This window comes from Carcharodon carcharias, chromosome 4 (genome assembly GCF_017639515.1).
Source record: "Carcharodon carcharias isolate sCarCar2 chromosome 4, sCarCar2.pri, whole genome shotgun sequence".
In the NCBI taxonomy this organism is placed as follows: domain Eukaryota; kingdom Metazoa; phylum Chordata; class Chondrichthyes; order Lamniformes; family Lamnidae; genus Carcharodon; species Carcharodon carcharias.
The window spans coordinates 156,804,717-156,824,227 of record NC_054470.1 but is presented as its reverse complement, the minus strand read 5'-3'; the positions used below and the strand labels follow the sequence as shown (position 1 = coordinate 156,824,227).

The 19,511-nt window shown below is 42.0% G+C and overlaps 1 protein-coding gene across 2 annotated transcripts in view; it reads right to left on the bottom strand.

Moving 5' to 3' along the window:
* Positions 1 to 376: 376 nt before the first annotated feature.
* Positions 377 to 19,511, bottom strand: part of arhgef28a (Rho guanine nucleotide exchange factor (GEF) 28a) — a 535,445-nt gene continuing 516,310 nt past the window's right edge. For both annotated transcript variants that reach the window (XM_041186008.1, XM_041186009.1), the window contains 2 exons: positions 10,931 to 11,035; positions 377 to 7,824 (listed from right to left, as the gene is read on the bottom strand). In XM_041186008.1, coding sequence (XP_041041942.1) covers positions 7,643 to 7,824; positions 10,931 to 11,035 — 287 coding nt within the window. In that variant the 3' untranslated portion in view covers positions 377 to 7,642. The remainder of the gene's footprint in view (positions 7,825 to 10,930; positions 11,036 to 19,511) is intronic.

Genomic DNA, 19,511 nt, shown 5'->3' with positions numbered 1-19,511 from the left:
TAATGAGTAAATACACCATCAAGTGATACAAGCCAGGTAGGGCCTCTGTTTGATTCAAGGTCTGCTTTCAACCACAACTGTCATTGAGGTGTTTACATTTGATCTCAGTACCCTGGGTTAGAGTGGGGGGAGATGAGCTGGCCAACCAGATCCTAATCACTATCTAGTAATCCCTGCTGATTGACGCATGTGTAGACATCAGGTGAAGACAAAACTGGGCTCAATAATGATGGTCTCATGTCTTGGCTCAGACATTAGGAATGAGAACGTGAGGTACTTATGAAGCTGTGCCATCAAGAGGAAGGAAAAAGGACATATAAGGAATGGATACTCCAACAGTACATTTGGAAAGAAAGATTCTTAGTCAAATACAGGAAAGCTATTTAATTTACTTTAAAGCAAATAAACAAGATGAATGATGTGTTCAGTGACATTTACATTCAAAATAAAATGCCGGATGCTGCTAAACCATCTACCAGAGATGTGATCAATGCCTGATGGCCCTTGGTGGCCTACTTTTTAAACTAATTAGTTTTTTAATCTTTCCTGCCAAGAAGGAGTTCATTGGCATAATTATTTTCTATTTGAATGATTAATCACACCCAATTACTACTTCGTTCATTATAGCCAGAGATACTTAAAGGTTAGGTTTTCCCAATGGTGATTTTCTTCGAGTTCTATTTTTAAATGATTTTCTTGCAGCAATTTATTCAATTTCTACATTTGAACAACATCAGGGTTTTGTGCATTTTAAAAACAACCGAGAAGCCAATTAACTCCGGCTTTTTTTTCTTATCAGTGACTTGAATGCTCGAATAGTTAGTTACATGCTATGTTTTGCTATACAAACATCAGCAGCAGAAGAGTTAATTAGATACATTGCACAAAGACACTCCAGAATACCTGTTCAGACTTTATTAAACTGTCTGCCAGATAAGGTTCATTTGGAACATTCTATAAAACTCAACATTATTCTGTTTTATACATTAAGAAATAATTACATTTGTCATGATCTTTTAAGAGGTTGATGACACAAGATGCACATTTTCACTTCAACTGCAGATTTTTTTTATATAAAAACCTGCATTTTGCAATTCAGCAATTCTAAATATCAAAAGTGCAAGAAATGGAAGAAGCTAATGAATATGTATTCAATTCAGTATTTACAGTTCAAGATATATGATAGCCACCAGAAGCCTTTGTTTGGTTATGTGTTTATATATTCTTTTAAAAATTCATTTAAACAATAAACTGTACACTCTCGACTGTATGTCTAACCTAGTGCTGAGGAGGTGTGACTTGTGTGATGACTCACCACTTTCAATAATGTGTCTAATGTTCCAAATGAGGTTCTGCTTTAGGGTTTAAGTATAATTAAGTTTCCAGTTACAAAACATTTTTGCAGCATTAGCAGGAAGTAACTGCATGCTTAAGAATTTATTTCCATTCTGTGACGTTGTGGTGCTGAAACTCCTTTAAATCATTTCCATGAGTGTTCAGTAATCTATCCTTCATCCACCATCTTGAAATGATCAGCTCTGGTTTTAAAGGATTACTGTTCATAGTGTTGCGCTATCCACCCCCTCACCCACCATACATGAATATGTAAATCGTGGTAAACACATCATTACATTGTTTGAGAACTGACCTCATTGTGATGAAATTGAAACATATTCTGACTTCTGATCCTCCATAATTAAAATATAGTTTTATACACTTCCTCATGAAGCTAATGCTACAATATTGCTAATTGTTTTCTTCATTCCTTTGAATTTTAGGTGGTAAGATTACAATAGGTGCAATTTAAGACATGTTCAGAGCCAGTGTGTTAATATTTCAGGTTTTTGCTACTGGAGGCAGTATCTTCTATATATATATATATATATATATATATATATCAAAAGTCTTAAAGCCATGTTTGCACTTGTACCACAATTACCTCAGTCTGGGCACCAGTCAAAAATCTACAATTACTTTATTGCAGGTTTGGTAAGCAGGTATGAGTGGAGACACAACAGAGGTGAAAGGCATACTCTTGACCTCACAACAGGGCTGTGCTTATACAATGCTGATACCAGTATCTATACTGCAAAGATTGATTTTAAGAGGAATCCTTTCCAAATTTATTACCATTATCATGTGGTTGGAGTATAAACACTTCATAATTTATGAGAATCAACTGGTCAATTTTGCACTGGCTACTCTTTCTTAACTGTCATCCCATCTAATAAAATAATTACCAGTAATTCATTTAATAATGATGTGCACTGGTAAGTTATTAGCTCTATTGGTGCATCTTGAAATCTATCGGCTACAGATATGTAAGAATATATAGTCCTACCCCTGTATTTGGCAGCAGGTGTACATATAGTATAACCTGATGTTATTCTGCTTTGGTCTATAAGCAGGTTAATTGAGGTTAGCTGGTTAAGTGATACAATTTTCTGACCTGGTAAGTGATCACGTGAGCAGTATTTGGACTTAGGGCTGGATTTTGTGCAGTCCGGGTCATGGGCTCTTAATAATGGTGGTCAGGACCTGGATGAGTAAGTCCTGTCCCCATTTCTGATGGATCTAATTTTTTGCTGGTGGGGGAAGGGGGCAGGGTGTGATTCAAACAGGCAGGAAACCCAAACTTAGCAGGGACATTTAAGCTTAGTTCTGAGTTCAAACCATTTTGGCTACTCCAAGGGCCTTAGCCTGCTGTGGGAGTAACAAATTGATAGACTAGACCTGAGTGCTCTTGAAGGTCTGTTTAAGTGTCATGATTTTAAGCTTTTTAAATCCCTTGCTCTTTAAACATGAAAATATGAGAATTAAGCTCTTAGTGGAGGTTAAAAAAATCACACTGCTAGACTGCTTTGATTGACATTCCATCTGGTGTAAGTTGAAAAAAAATGACCATCTGTTCATGCAGTTTAATAGTGTTCTTTGTTGACATTTCCCAAGGGCCATTATTACATCATTATAAATGCATAGCTGAGTTTCAAAAACTACAATTATCTTAGTTGGGGGGGGGGCGGCGAGGGTTCTGAGTTCACAGTTTGATTGACAGTTTAAAGATACCATGTTGTGGACTATGAATAGAAGCTTTTTTTAAAATCAAAGATTAACCACTTAAAGAGATTTAAAACCTTTGAACAAGTTTCATGAATAGGGGCAGGATTTTTCTTTGAGTGGGCAGGCACATGCTCGACCCGCTCAAGCATAAAATGATGCGCGATGACATTGGATGAGCATCCTGATGTCATCGCACACCCATGCGATATTTCAGTTGTTGGGCATGCATGGGTGTCAGCTGCTCACACGCCAACAATTCAGTGGCCACCTCAAGGCCCATTGGTGTATTACTCAATCTGGCATAGAGTGCTGGTAGCGAGGGATTTCCCCACCCTCGCCATGCTGCCTTCACTTAATCCTTGAGCGAACGGTAAATTGTGATGGGCTCAGGGATCATTGGTGCTAATTGGCTCATTGTTGAGTTTAATTGGTATGCTGCCAGGAGTCCCGTGTCTGCCCCTTCTGCCTTCCCACTTAATCAAGGAAGATTTACCCACCACTGGGAGAAAGACGCAGGTCCTCTCCCATGATTAAGTGAGCCTGGTCGCCATGGTTCCTGCCACAATGAGTGCTGCATTTAAACCAATGATCTATATAATATAATTGAATGCACATTCTGATGGTTCAGAACACAGGCACTGTGAATATTACTATAGCTCTAAATACACAAATAAGAAAGTTCATCACAGTTATAAAACCAGTTACATGATAATCTAAACAAAATTATTGTACAGGATCTAGTATCGATTTAGCTTGCGATGGTTACAGCTAAATTCAAATGTTCATTCAATCTAGCTTCATCCATATTAGCATTGCAGCTCAAGGCATAATTTATGCCATTTCTTAAGCAAATAGATATTTAACATACCTGAGCACTCACTCAGAGATGTCAGGCATTTAATAATATTCTAGGGTGAAAGGCAGCTAGGAACTGACTTGTGTACAAAATTTACTATGAGTTTGGAGTATTGCATTTATTTGATGCATGCAGCCTAATATGGTAGAAGTGGTCAACTAAATAAGAACTAATGATTTTTATTAGTTTATCTATTATGCCCTTCAGGTCTTATCTAACTTCATTCTGTAACAACAACAACTTGCATTTATATAGCACCTTTAACATAATTAAAAAACAGCTCAAGGCATAGCCGCAGAATGGTATCAGACAAAATCTAACACTGAGCCATATAAAGTTTTATTAAGAGGTAGGTTTTAAGGAGCAATTTAAAGGGGAGGGCAGAGAGGCAGAGAAACACAGAAGTTTATGGTGGGATTCCTCTGCTATGATTGACTTGGTACTGATTGACTAAATTGGTTCTGTAATCCAATTAAGGCGCTGTCATTTGACAGATTTATGCACAAAATGATCAATAATTGAAGTGTAAATGTAGTCATAATGTGGGAGAGAGTCTCATTTGAAGAACATAAGAAATGGGAGGAGTTGGCCATTCAGCCCCTCTAGTTTGCTCCGCCACTCAAGAAAATCATGGCTGATCTTCTGACTCATCTACACCTTTCCACACTATCCCCATAGGCCCGTGAATCCCTTAGTATCCAAAAATTTGCCAATCTCTGATTTAAATAAAGTCAATGGCTGAGCACCCGCAGCACTCTCCTCATCTCAGTCCTAAATGGCCAATGCCTTTATTCTAAGACTGTAAGCCCTAATTCCTGCCAAGATAAACATCCTCCCAGCAAAAAACATGTCAAGTACCTTATAAATTTTATATATTTTAATTAGATCTAGGGAGTATAGACATACTGTACTCAATTGCTGTTCACAGGACAATCCCTTCATGCCAGGAGTCAGTTTAGTGAACCTTCTAAGGCGAGTATATCTTTCCCTAAGTAAGGAGACCAAAACTGTACACAGTACTCCAGGTGTGGGCTCACCAAAGCCCATACAATTGCTGCTAGGCTTCCTTACTCTTATACTCCAGTCCCTTTATAATAAAAAGAAAAGTATAAACATGGGCATAGTTTTAGTGCAATTGGATATCTTCGGTGGTGTGTGGTCTTCCTTGCACTGGACCATCAGTACACCTATACTGTAAGGCAAAAATCCACGTATTAAGGTGGCTATCCTGTGCAGGGGAAGTTGGGCAATAAAGATGAAAGACATTCCAGGCCATTGTATTTGAACTTAATCAGTATTTTAGAAAAAGCACGTGCAACAAATCTTGATATTTTGAAACAAATGCAAATAAAATGGACCAGGGATTGTCACTAATAATGGTTCAGCAAAGAAATGCAAAGATAATGGTTGACTGTTCTAGTGGTTAACAAACTCAAGGGACACATTTCCTTGAATGGCAGCCAAGTTTCCGTAGCGAATTGGAAATTGGCTGAATCAGAGGAAATGAAAGAGAGCTGCATATGGAACTGCATCAGCAGGAAGGAGATGTCTAACCTTGGGGATCAGTGCTTGGACCATTATTATTTACAATATATGTGAAAATTGTTTGGAAGTGGGAACAGAAGCAAAGTATGTTGATAGTATCAAACCTGGGGTACGTGGGTGAAGAAAAGGACTACAAATAGCAGAACAAACAGCAAATACAAAAGGAGATTTTAGATCGGGAAATTAGACTGGTAATGGGCACTTGCTGTTTGCAAAGGGATGAGACTGAAGGTGAATAAGCAGTGGGAATATAACCTAATTTGCATTACTCTGCAGGTCACAGCAAAGGATGATGACATGAAATGTCTGTGGGTAGTCTTTTGAAACCACAGTACAATGTGTGACAACAATGAAAAGAAAAACGAACAAGATCTTGAGGTTTTCAGCCAGAGGGATAAAACACAAATCTCAAACCACCTGCAATGAATTAGTACAAAGCAGTGCTGCGGCACCACCTGGAGTACTGTATATGATTCTGGCCACCCATATTACAGTGAGGATAACACGGCATTTGTGACATTACAGTGAACTAAATTGATAATTTGGACTAGGTACCTGTACTATAAGGAGACAGTACATAAGAAATGTCATTGATATGTTCAGGAATCTAAGGTGTATAGATAAATTGAACCGAAGCACTTCACTGACTGTAAAATGGTTTAGGAGATCTTGGAGTCATGAAAAATACTATATAAATGCAAGTTTGTTTTTTCTTTAATATAGGACTATATTTAACATAAACACAAATTCTACAATAAAGGTCACAGAATCACAAGAGAGGAAGAGAATAGGCAGTTTTGATTAAATGACTTTACATCGAGGATGGTGAATGTATGGCACAAATTGTCCAGGGTATCAGTGGAGATGGATAGTGTTGGCAAATTCAATATACGGATAACTATATGTCACAGAAAGCAACTAAAGTTGATAAGAAACTAGAAGGTCATCTCAGCTCTGGAGAAGAGTCATATGGACTCTAAACGTCAACTCTGCCTCTCTCCACAAATGCTGCCAGAGCTGCTAAGTTTTTCCAGTACTTCCTGTTTTTATTTCAGATTTCCAGCATCCGCAGTATCTTGCTTTTACTATGCAGGTTGAGTAGCCTTTATCAGTAAATCTGAAAACTGAACACATCCAAAAAAATGCACTTTTTTTGAACCTCATCGACATTTAACACGAGGAATCTAGTTGTTTATCTGCACTGTTTACCTTGCAATTTTTGTGGTGAACATGTCAAAAACAAACAGGAATCCTGTAATTATTATTTATTCAGTGATACATCTTACTTTTCCATTTTATTTACTTTAGATTGTAGCTAGCCTAGGCTTAGGCTATTGTAATGTAAGTTTATGTACGGTATCCGAGAACCAAAATTATCTGAAATCCAAAATGCAATCAGCCCCAAGGTTTTTGGATAAAGGATACTTAACCTGTAGTAGGTTATGAGATTTGCATAGTTAATGGCGAGTCAGGTGGAGTATAATGCTCTCTGCTAGGCCAGAACACTCTTATGTTCCAAGAATGTGAAAGGATGGTACAAAAAGTTGGGCTTAAATAGATCAAACATGGAGACTTTAAGATTTGTTATTGAAAAAATGTATATATACTGTATATGGGAAGGATCAAATTGCAACTGAAAGCCAACTTTAGCAATGGCTAAGTAGGTCATAAATCACATTAAACAGTTTTAATAATGACAGGTAGTAGAATTAATAAAATAAAACAGAACCTGCATAGTGGGAGGCCACTGTGACTCTGGGAAATTAAGCTTAAACCGAGTAAGCAAGATAGTGTTTAACCTTAGAAACTGGACCTTTGCTTAAAGAAAATCAGATTATTGTAATTAATAACTTAAGAACTACAGGCAAAACATCAAAACCTGTCCTTGAAATGAGAAGACTGCAAGTTAGATATGGTCTTTTCTGATTTATAACTGCTTCAGCTAGCATGACGTAACAGATGAAATAGTGTTTCATATATCACAATCTTATCACTAAACTGAAAAGTGTAATAAATTTCATGAAACTTCAAGGTTCATAAGCATATCTGGGTCTCCAAGGCTTAGTAAAGAATTAACTGCCAGATTTCAGTATTTGTAACATTTAACTGAATGTGACCAAGAGGTCAAGGTGTCCATATGTTGTTCCAGTTTGACTTAAAAGTGCTAATGCTAAAGGACTTTCAGAAGTAGAATATGTTCTCCTCTTCAGCCCCATCTTCTTGTCCATTTTTGCTTTCCTGTGGGACATATGAGCATGGTTGCACTAACAGCTGCATCTCACGCTGTGCCTGTAAACCCCCTTGATGCAGACTGCTTGGAGTTGGTTGCTGAACAGACAAGGCCATTTGCTTGGTGTTCGGATCTGTACAATGAAAAACTCAGTTAATAAAACTGGATTCTAATTTTAGAGTTTCAAGGCTTCATTTCAACTCTCCCTGCCTGACACAAACCAGGTCTGGGGAGGGGTTACAGTTAAGATGAACAGGGAGACTTACCCAGTTCTTTGGCACGCTGATCTGACTGACTTTAATTTTAAATTTTGGGTGGTGAGGACACCCACCCAAGGAAGTGAGATCTCTTTAAATAAGCAGATTAGGCTCTGATTGCATCATTAGGACCTAATCTGCCATATTAATTTGAGACCTGGGGCAGAATTTAATGCCCCCCCCCAACCCCAGGAGGTGCGTTCAGAGAGTGCAGGGTGGGGTCCCCGCCACCTTTCCAACTCCCCCCACCGCTGAGCAAGCATTGGGTGGTGGCCACTTAAGGGCCTCATCCCACTGCCGCTATATTCAACCAGTTGGGGCAGAGTAATCACCATTCGGGGAGGCCAGCTGCTTACTCGAGAAGTCCCTCAATCATGGGCACCCTGTGCCTAAACGAAGAGCCTGGCATCAGGAAAGGGGGCCCCACTGAAAACCATACTCTTGCCTTTGCTTTCAACTTCCCTTGCTCTTGTTCTCTATTTCCCTATTAATAATGCCCAGGATACTATATGTTTTATTAACTGCTCTCTCTATATTTGTCCTGTCAGAGAGAAGAGATGCGGGGTTCCCACCAGTTCTCCAACCAGTGGGCGAGACCCCTATCAGATTTGTTAAATTTTGCCTCTGTGCACAGAAGCAGTGGGGGTTTCGCCTTCTCACAAAAGATGCTGGGAACAGCAGGAACTCTGAGGCCCAGGAAAGTACATTTTTACATTTTCTTTTGCTTTCCTTCGTGGACCGGAAGGAACAAAATGCTCCAGGCCATTCAAACAAACCTTGGGCCTCCCCTATTCTGGGCTCCCTCCCTGATCCGTTTAGTGAGATTACCCTCTTGGGTGGTGACTTTACCCCCTGAGTCCTTGGCAGTGGCATCTCATTGCCTGATTTTAAGCTGGCTAATCACTTCCCACCAACTTCCATCTATTTGGTTGGGAATTTGGCAAGAGAATGCCAATAAGGCCCAGCTGTTAACATTGGCTATACCTGCCTGCTGCAGCTCCTCAACAGCCTCAACGGCGCTTACTAGGCCATGTTCCACCCGGGAGTTAAAATAGAACCTTTGCTGTCTCTTTCTGATCTGCACTCTTCCAATTTGATGCAACCAGGAACATATCATTTAGAATGAAACTTACACCTAACGTCAAATAGTTTTTCCAATTCATTATTTCTAGAGACATCTGGCAGTCTCATAGCTGAACAATTCAAACTGGACGTTCCTCACTGAGTAAGCATTGATCACTTGAGGGAAAACTAAAAAGCATATAATTGACTTGTGTTTCTGTGTGCACCCACTACCGTCTGGTAACAATGATGATCGGTGTCCTAGATCAAATTTCTTCACAGCTTCTTAACTATGTGAGGTGAGAGATATTATCAAATACTAAGAAATAACACTGAAAAATAAAGGATCAAGAATAGAAATGAAGCTTGCAGCTTTAACCATAGTTGAAGAGCTGGATTCACTGGAATTATGTGACAGAGTGCTTGAAATACAAAGCAGGTCCACCAGCATCCAAAAAGAAAACAAGGCCATTATTTCAGGTTATTTTTGTTTGTGGTTATTAGTCAGTCTTTTCACATTTACAAGCAGACCAGCTCATTGTGCTTCCAAGGTCATGCTTTTATTTCAGATTTACTTCAGATACAGGCTACTTATTATTTTTCACAACGCCTCTTCCATTTTTCCCCAGAGAGGATCAAGGGTTTGAAAGTCACCATCAAGCATATTGTGCAAATGCAAGGCCACAAGGTTATTTGTGTATCAAAGTTATTATTCAGCACCTCCCACAATAACTCATTGTTCCACGGGTGCCAGCAGCTCTCTGGTAAAATATTTAAGTGACTATTCTTCAGTCTAACAGTCTGGCCATTGAGTGTCAGCTGACTGTTCAACCATAGATGCACCCAGCCTTAGCAGAGTCTCTCCTCATCCAGTATTGCCGAGTGAACACTTTCGAACAGGAGTTCATTAGACTGCAATCAGAAACAGGAATCCTGATTGATTTCTCCCTTCCAAAGAACAAAGAACAAAGAAAAGTACAGCATAGGAACAGGCCCTTCGGCCCTCCAAGCCTGCGCCGATGCCCGTCAACCAAAACATTTTGCACTTGCGGGGTCCGTATCACTCTATTCCCATCCCTTTCATGTATTTGTCAAGCTGCCTCTTAAACACCACTATCGTACCTGCTTCCACCGCCTCATCTGGCAGCAAATTCCAGACCCTCTGCGTAAAAAACTTGCTCCACACATCTCCTCTATAGTTTTCTCCTCTCACCTTAAATCAATGTCCCCTAGTAATTGACTCTTCCATCCTGGGAAAAAGCTTCTATCTACTCTGTCCATGCCACTTATAATATTGTAAACTTCTATCAAGTCGCCCCTCAATCTCCATCGCTCTAGTGAGAACAATCCGAATTTCTCCAACCTCTCCTCATAGCTAATAACCTCCAGACCAGGCAGCACCCTGGTAAACCTCCTCTGCACCCTCTCCAACGCCTCCATATCCTTCTGGTAATGTGGTGACCAGAATTGCACGCAATATTCCAAGTGTGGCCTAACCAAGGTTCTATACAGCTGCAGAATGATTTCCCAGCTTTTATACTCAATACTCCTGTCAATGAAGGCAAGCATGCTATATGCCTTCCTGACTACCTTATCCACCTGTGTTGCCACTTTTAGTAACCTGTGGACCCGTACACCCAGATCCCTTTGCCCGTCAATGCACTTAAGTGTTCTGCCATTTACTGTATAATTCCTGCCTGTATTAGACCTTCCAAAATGCATTACCTCGCATTTGTCCAGATTAAACTCCATCTGCCATTTCTCCGCCCAAGTCTCCAATCAATCTATATCCCGTTGTATCCTTTGACAATCCTCTTCACTATCAGCAATTCCTTGAACCTTATTGTCCCTAGCCTAGGGACACTGAAACCAAACATAGAAAGTTTTTCCAGCAGTTGGGCACTAAGATGAGTTACTCACCTGAATGGAAAATCAAACTCTGATGTTCCATTAACACGTGACTTGAAGAACTACTGAATTTATCAGCAACATCATCTTTTGTGTAGTTAGGTTGGTCACAGGAAGCTATAATCAGTGGAAGAGAAAAATGTAATGTTACTTTCCTTTCAGCACAGATGAAAGCATCATCTTCCTCCATCAAGTGGCAACAAATAATATTTGTGCTATAATGCTTACACATACATGCAGACAAATGAAAGATGGACTTAATACAATAGCACTCTCATACTTCTGTGATGCAGTTGATATTTATTATCACAATTAGATCACATTTCATAGAAATCTCATCGTGAAAACAGGAAAAGAAGTGCATTGAATACAATAATTTGGCATGATCACAAGTACAAGAGATAAGGTTGGATGGAATAAGCCCTTCAACCCATTTAATCTCAACATTTCAGAATACCAACAATCCTAACTTCACTTTAAAGCAGTTTATCATTTTTTAAAATGAGTCTGGTGAGCTGGCTTCAACCACTCTCCCTGGTATTCCATTTAAGTTATTGTTCACCTCATATATAAAAATATTCTCTCAAAGGGACATATTGCAAAGGTATAGATATCTATTCCATTAAAAAAGGATAATATTATGAACATATGAATTAGGAAGAATTGTTTGTCCTGCGGGCAGGCGGGCGCCTGACCCAAATGGGAGGGAAATAGCGCGCAATGATGTCACGTCAGGTGAGTGTCCCGACGTCACCGCGCGCTCTCACAATTTTTTGGTTGGCGGGAGAGATGGCAGCACACCCACCGACAATTAAGAAGCCTATTAAGGCCCTTAAGTTATTAATTAAGTTGCATTTTTTGCCATCTGTTCAGTTGGCGGGAAGGCAAATAGTCCAGATGGCCTTTGCAATTTTGCAAGTGGGATGAGGTTTTCAACGCATGCTAAAAAAACAATTAAAACATTTTAACATCCCTTTTGACATGTCCCTCTTCATGTGACTGAGTCACAAGTGGGGACATATTCATCTCATATGTAAAAAACACTGCATCAACTCACCAAGGCTCCTTAAACAGCACCTTCCAAACAGTACCTTCCAGACCCATAACCACTACCATCTAGAAGGACAAGGGCAGCAGACGCATGGGAACACCACCGCCTGCAAGTTTCCCTCCAAGTCACACACCTTCCTGACTTGGAAATATACCGCCGTTCCTTCATTGTCGCTGGGTCAAAACCCTGGAACTCCCACCCTAATAGCACTGTGGGTGCATCTACACCACATGGACTTCAGTGGTTCAAGGAGCGAGCTCACCGGCATCTTCTCAATGGCAATTAGGGATGGGCAATAAATGTTGGCCTAGCCAGTGATGCCCACATCCCATGAATGAATTTTAAAAAAAATCTTCAGCTAACTTCAGAAGCTTTTGAAGATCAGATGGCAGGACAAAATGCCAGATACTGAGGCGTTCGTCTGAGCTGGCATGCCAAGCATCCACACCATATTGAGACAGTCACAACTGAGTTCAGTTGTTCCTGTAGCCAGAATGTTTACCAAAGCAAATCTTCTATGGAAAGCTCGAGTTCGGCGTGCGCTCTCATGGTGCTCAGAGGAAGAACTACAAGGACGCTCTGAAGGCTCCACTTAGGAGTTTTGACAACGACTTTGGAGTACTGGGACAATTTTGTGCAGGATCACTGCCCCTGGCACAACCAAATAAAAAATGGTCCAGCCTCCTTCAAAAGCAAGCACATATCAGAGGCAGACAGAAAGCACAAGGAAAGGAAATCCTGAGCCAGCAACTCATCCAAAACTCAATCGTCTTCAGGACAGTGTCCTGTTTGATTTTCAGCAGAACCTTTGGGTGTAGATTGGCTTTAGTGGTCAGCTGTGGAGCCACCAGAACCCTATCAAACAACCCAAATGATGGGCATGGTTATCTTTGCCCCAAAGGATGAACAAGCAAACCATTTGGTGGTCTGTAATATACCCCTAATAATATGACTGATCATTTCCTATCCTTTGATAAGAGCCATTTCAGTTTTTTAGCAAAGTCACAAATAACATTCCACATAACTGTGACAAATGTAAACATCATTCTTCATCCTTCTTGATTTGTCTGTAATCTTTTACATGGTTTATAATACCAGCCACTCCCAATGCCTCTGCACTGTCATCCAGCTGGGCAAAACTGCCCTTGGCTGGTTCCATGCTTATCTATCCAGTTGAAGCCAGAGAATTACCTACAATGGCTTCTCATCCTACTCCTACACTATTACCTCTGGTATCCCCTAAAGCTATCATTGGACCCTCCAATTTCCCATCTACATACTTAGCTAGATACTAGCACCAGTAAAGCCAATTGGCACCTTTTAAAGGGAAGGTACACTGTGGTTAGAGATGCTGGAAGCTATTCTACAGCTTATTCTGACCCGAGAATCACTCAATAATGCCATAGCATGGGACAGAGTGGCCTCCTACATTTAAAGGCCTTTGGGTTGAGGAAATGTGGAGGATGCAAGATGTGCTCTATCCATAGGGATCCAGGAAACTCTGAGAAGGTAGTGGGATCAGATAGCCTTGGTAGTCAGTGGCAGGCATCAAGCCACAAGAAAAAAAACGGAATTACCTGGAAAAACTCAGCAGGTCTGGCAGCATCGGCGGAGAAGAAAAGAGTCGACGTTTCGAGTCCTCATGACTCTTTGACAGAACTTGAGTTCGAGTCCAAGAAAGAGTTGAAATATAAGCTGGTTTAAGGTGTGTGTGTGTGTGTGTGTGTGTGTGTGTGTGTGTGTGGGGCGGAGGGGGGGGGGGGGTGGAGAGAGAGAGAGAGAGAGAAGTGGAGGGGGGTGTGGTTGTGGGGACAAACAAGCAGTGATAGAAGCAGATCATCAAAAGATGTCAACAACAATGGAACAAAAGAACACATAGGTGTTAGAGTTGGTGATATTATCTAAACGAATGTGCTACTTAAGAATGGATGGTAGGGCACTCAAGGTATAGCTCTAGTGGGGGTGGGGAGAGCACAAAAGATTTTAAGATATTTGAAAATAATGGAAATAGGTGGGAAAAGAAAAATCTATATAATTTATTGGAAAAAAAAAGGAAGGGGGAAACAGAAAGGGGGTGGGGATGGGGGAGGGAGCTCACGACCTAAAGTTGTTGAATTCAATATTCAGTCCGGAAGGCTGTAAAGTGCCTAGTCGGAAGATGAGGAGTTGTTCCTCCAGTTTGCGTTGGGCTTCACTGGAACAATGCAGCAAGCCAAGGACAGACATGTGGGCAAGAGAGCAGGGTGGAGTGTTAAAATGGCAAGCGACAGGGAGTTTTGGGTCATTCTTGCGGACAGACCGCAGGTGTTCTGCAAAGCGGTCGCCCAGTTTACGTTTGGTCTCTCCAATGTAGAGGAGACCACATTGGGAGCAACGAATGCTGTAGACTAAGTTGGGGGAAATACAAGTGAAATGCTGCTTCACTTGAAAGGAGTGTTTGGGCCCTTGGACGGTGCGGAGAGAGGAAGTGAAGGGGCAGGTGTTGCATCTTTTGCGTAGGCATGGGGTGGTGCCATAGGAGGGGGTTGAGGAGTAGGGGGTGATGGAGGAGTGGACCAGGGTGTCCCGGAGGGAGCGATCCCTACAGAATGCCGATAAGGGGGGTGAAGGGAAGATGTGTTTGGTGGTGGCATCATGCTGGAGTTGGCGGAAATGGCAGAGGATGATCCTTTGAATGCGGAGGCTGGTGGGGTGATAAGTGAGGACAAGGGGGACCCTATCATGTTTCTGGAAGGGAGGAGAAGGCGTGAGGGCGGATGCGCAGGAGATGGGCCGGACACGGTTGAGGGCCCTGTCAACGACCGTGGGTGGAAAACCTCGGTTAAGGAAGAAGGAGGACATGTCAGAGGAACTGTTTTTGAAGGTGGCATCATCGGAACAGATGTGACGGAGGCGAAGGAACTGAGAGAATGGGATGGAGTCCTTACAGGAAGCGGGGTGTGAGGAGCTGTAGTAGAGGTAGCTGTGGGAGTCGGTGGGTTTGTAATGGATATTGGTGGACCGTCTATCACCAGAGATTGAGACAGAGAGGTCAAAGAAGGGAAGGGAAGTGTCAGAGATGGACCACGTGAAAATGATGGAGGGGTGGAGATTGTAAGCAAAATTAATAAATTTTTCCAAGTCCCGACGAGAGCATGAAGCGGCACCGAAGTAATCATCGATGTACCGGAGAAAGAGTTGTGGAAGGGGGCCGGAGTAGGACTGGAACAAGGAATGTTCCACACACCCCATAAAAGAGACGGGGCCTGTCTCTTTTATGGGGTATGTGGAACATTCCTTGTTCCAGTCCTACTCCGGCCCCCTTCCACAACTCTTTCTCCGGTATATCGATGATTACTTCGGTGCCGCTTCATGCTCTCGTCGGGACTTGGAAAAATTTATTAATTTTGCTTACAATCTCCACCCCTCCATCATTTTCACGTGGTCCATCTCTGACACTTCCCTTCCCTTCCTTGACCTCTCTGTCTCAATCTCTGGTGATAGACGGTCCACCAATATCCATTACAAACCCACCGACTCCCACAGCTACCTCGACTACAGCTCCTCACACCCAGCTTCCTGGAAGGACTCCATCCCATTCTCTCAGTTCCTTCGCCTCCGTCGCATCTGTTCCGATGATGCCACCTTCAAAAACAGTTCCTCTGACATGTCCTCCTTCTTCCTTAACCGAGGTTTACCACCCACGGTCGTTGACAGGGCCCTCAACCGTGTCCGGCCCATCTCCCGCGCATCCGCCCTCACGCCTTCTCCTCCCTCCCAGAAACATGATAGGGTCCCCCTTGTCCTCACTTATCACCCCACCAGCCTCCGCATTCAAAGGATCATCCTCCACCATTTCCGCCAACTCCAGCATGATGCCACCACCAAACACATCTTCCCTTCACCCCCCCTATCGACATTCCGTAGGGATCGCTCCCTCCAGGACACCCTGGTCCACTCCTCCATCACCCCCTACTCCTCAACCCCCTCCTATGGCACCACCCCATGACTACGCAAAAGATGCAACACCTGCCCCTTCACTTCCTCTCTCCGCACCGTCCAAGGGCCCAAACACTCCTTTCAAGTGAAGCAGCATTTCACTTGTATTTCCCCCAACTTAGTCTACAGCATTCGTTGCTCCCAATGTGGTCTCCTCTACATTGGAGAGACCAAACGTAAACTGGGCGACCGCTTTGCAGAACACCTGCGGTCTGTCCGCAAGAATGACCCAAACCTCCCTGTCGCTAGCCATTTTAACACTCCACCCTGCTCTCTTGCCCACATGTCTGTCCTTGGCTTGCTGCATTGTTCCAGTGAAGCCCAACGCAAACTGGAGGAACAACACCTCATCTTCCGACTAGGCACTTTACAGCCTTCCGGACTGAATACTGAATTCAACAACTTTAGGTCGTGAGCTCCCTCCCCCATCCCCACCCCCTTTCTGTTTCCCCCTTCCTTTTTTTTTCCAATAAATTATATAGATTTTTCTTTTCCCACCTATTTCCATTATTTTTAAATACCTTAAAATCTTTTATGCTCTCCCCACCCCCACTAGAGCTATACCTTGAGTGCCCTAACATCCATTCTTAATTAGCACATTCGTTTAGATAATATCACCAACTTTAACACCTATGTGTTCTTTTGTTCCATTGTTGTTGACATCTTTTGATGATCTGCTTCTATCACTGCTTGTTTGTCCCTACAACCACACCCTCCCCTCCACTTCTCTCTCTCTCCTCCCTCCCCCACCACACCCCCCCCCCCCCCCCCCCCCCCCCCCCCCCCCCCCACCCCCTTCCCCCACACACCTTAAACCAGCTTATATTTCATCTCTTTCTTGGACTTGAACTCAAGTTCTGTTGAAGGGTCATGAGGACTCGAAACGTCAACTCTTTTCTTCTCCGCCGATGCTGCCAGACCTGCTGAGTTTTTCCAGGTAATTCTGTTTTTGTTTTGGATTTCCAGCATCCACAGTTTTTTTGTTTTTATCAAGCCACAAGAGCTGGATGCAGTGACATAGGAACATAGGAACATGAGTAGGCCATTTGGCCTGTAGAGACTGCTTCACTATTCAAACAGATCATGACTGATCATCTAAGCCCCATTTTTCCCCACTATCCTCAAATCCTTTGACATCATTGGTCTCCAGAAATCTATCGATTTCTGTCTTGAACTTGCTCAATGATTGAACTTCCACAGCCCTCTGGGGTAGAGAATTGAAGATTCACTACTCTCTGAGTGAAGAAATTCCTCCTCTTTTCAGTCTGACATGGCCTGTCCCTTCTGACACTGTCTCCCCTGGTTCTAAGTTCACCAGGCAGGGGAGACATCCTAATCACATCAACCTTGTCACACCCTGTAAAAATTTTGTAAGTTTCAATGTGATTATCTCTCATCCTTCAAAACTCCAGAGAATACAGGCCCAATTTTCTCAATCTCTCCACATAAAACAATCCTGCCATCCCAGGGATCAGTCTGGTGAACCTCTGTTGCACTTTATCTATGGCAAGTACAAAAACGTCAATGATGTCATATGGTTGGTCAAGATTAGCCTCAAACATTGCTCAATGCCCTATCACACCCCCAACCACTTCTGCACCATATTCAGAGGTGTGGTGGAAACTATCAAAATAACGATATGCTTATACTTAATCCTCCTTCTCAGATTCCACTTCCCTTCATCCCACAATCTCTTCTGATGAGCTGCAAATGACATAAGCATGCACCTGTTACTTCTCCTTTTCCCTCACCACAACCCTACTCTTGTACCTTTCTCTTTTCAGATATCCAAGAACTGAAGTTCTGTTGAAGGGTCATAAGGACTCGAAATGTCAACTCTTTTCTTCTCCGCCGATGCTGCCAGACCTGCTGAGTTTTTCCAGGTAATTCTGTTTTTGTCCAAGAACTGAAACCTGGTCAGGCAGTAGCTGGAGAGCAAGAGGTGAAAGAGTAAGAAGACAGTGATGGTGAAAGACCATCACTCGTTCTCACACCGGCAGCATACTGACACTGCATTTCATTTAGAGCCTAGTAAGGGTAGCACAGGTGCCAGCTTCCTGGAGGGTGTGGTCACACAAGTTATGCTGCAGAGGACTCAGATAAGCATTTTGATGGGGAAGGCTGCAGAAGAGGGCTAAAGGGTTTTCAGAATGAAATGTTAGGTGCATCAGCAGACCTGCCAGAAAGTCGATGTGCAATCTTAAGGTGCATGAAGAAGTCCGACACCAACTTTGCACAGGGCTTTGCAGACATCCCTCATGCAAGTTCAGTTTTCCGCCATCGTGGTTGCGGATACCAGTGTTCACCAAGTTACAATAAAAAAAATATTTTGACAAATTACATTAAAGTTGTTCTACTATCTCTCGATGAAACAAAAAGGCAAACACATTTCACTATGGATATTTCAAGAGCTTAAAGCTTTATTACACTGCCCAGGACAACTTAAGTGAAAACGGATCTTGTCCCATTTGGATAAACACTGCATTTTTCCACATGTGAGCTTACTACAAAATCTATGGAGAAAATGCTTTTGCTATTCATTTTATTTTAGCAAAATCTTGAGTTTTACCGCCATTTCACTATGCCTTATTCTTAACCTTTGGATTGCGCAGTGTTACCTATAAAACTCAGTCCAAAAGGATCGTAAGTATGTTAGATGAATTCAATCATTTCAGTGTTGGACATGATTCAAAGTACCTACTTAATATGTTTAGCTATGTAAAATCAGCTTCTGTCAATATACTGAACCAGGAAGAAGAGTTAACTTCGGACCACAATAGCGACTTCAATCTAATATAATTCACAATTAAAAGATTCATTGCTAGCAAAGAGATGAAAGTGTGACATGGGGCCAAAGTGCCTCGGGTAGAAACCTAACATCAGACAGTTCTGAAGATGTCAGCTCTGCCACATTTGATGAAATGGTCCAAACATACTGAATGACTATAATAAAAATATTGCTGGCATAGATCAAGCCTGGCAAAAGCAGGATTTCAATCCAAAATCATCAGAAAGTCCTAAGCATAAATCTACACAAATTCAAAAAAGGCCAAAACAAAATGGATGTTGTTCCAGTTAATTAGGAAATATTGCAGTAGAATGATTTTTTGAAGTAATTGCTTCCTTCCCTAGTCTACAGCTATTCATCATCATTGTGTTAATTTATGTGCAGAAATTCAGAATATAGTTACTGAGATCACATAAATCCTTCAGTGAGGAACTTCTGGAATAACAAGATGAAGAAAGTTCAACGATTTTAAGCCAATTGATAAAAACAGAGTCAGACCCTTGAGGTAGAAACTTGCTTGGAGGATCTTAATTAAGGAAAGCAAAGAGAGATGGAAGCCTATCGTTAGGCAGCATAGCATTCTAACATATGAAAGGAAAGAATAAAGGTTTGTAGAGTGGACAGCTGGATTTCTTTAGCAGTAAGTGTAGCAATGTCAGATGAGCTAAGGAATTTGAGCAGGCATGGATGCGTGGTACAACTGAATGGCCAGGAGTTCAGATGAAGGGGAATCAGGAAGAGGATGATGGACTTCTTCACTAATAAGATGATTGAGA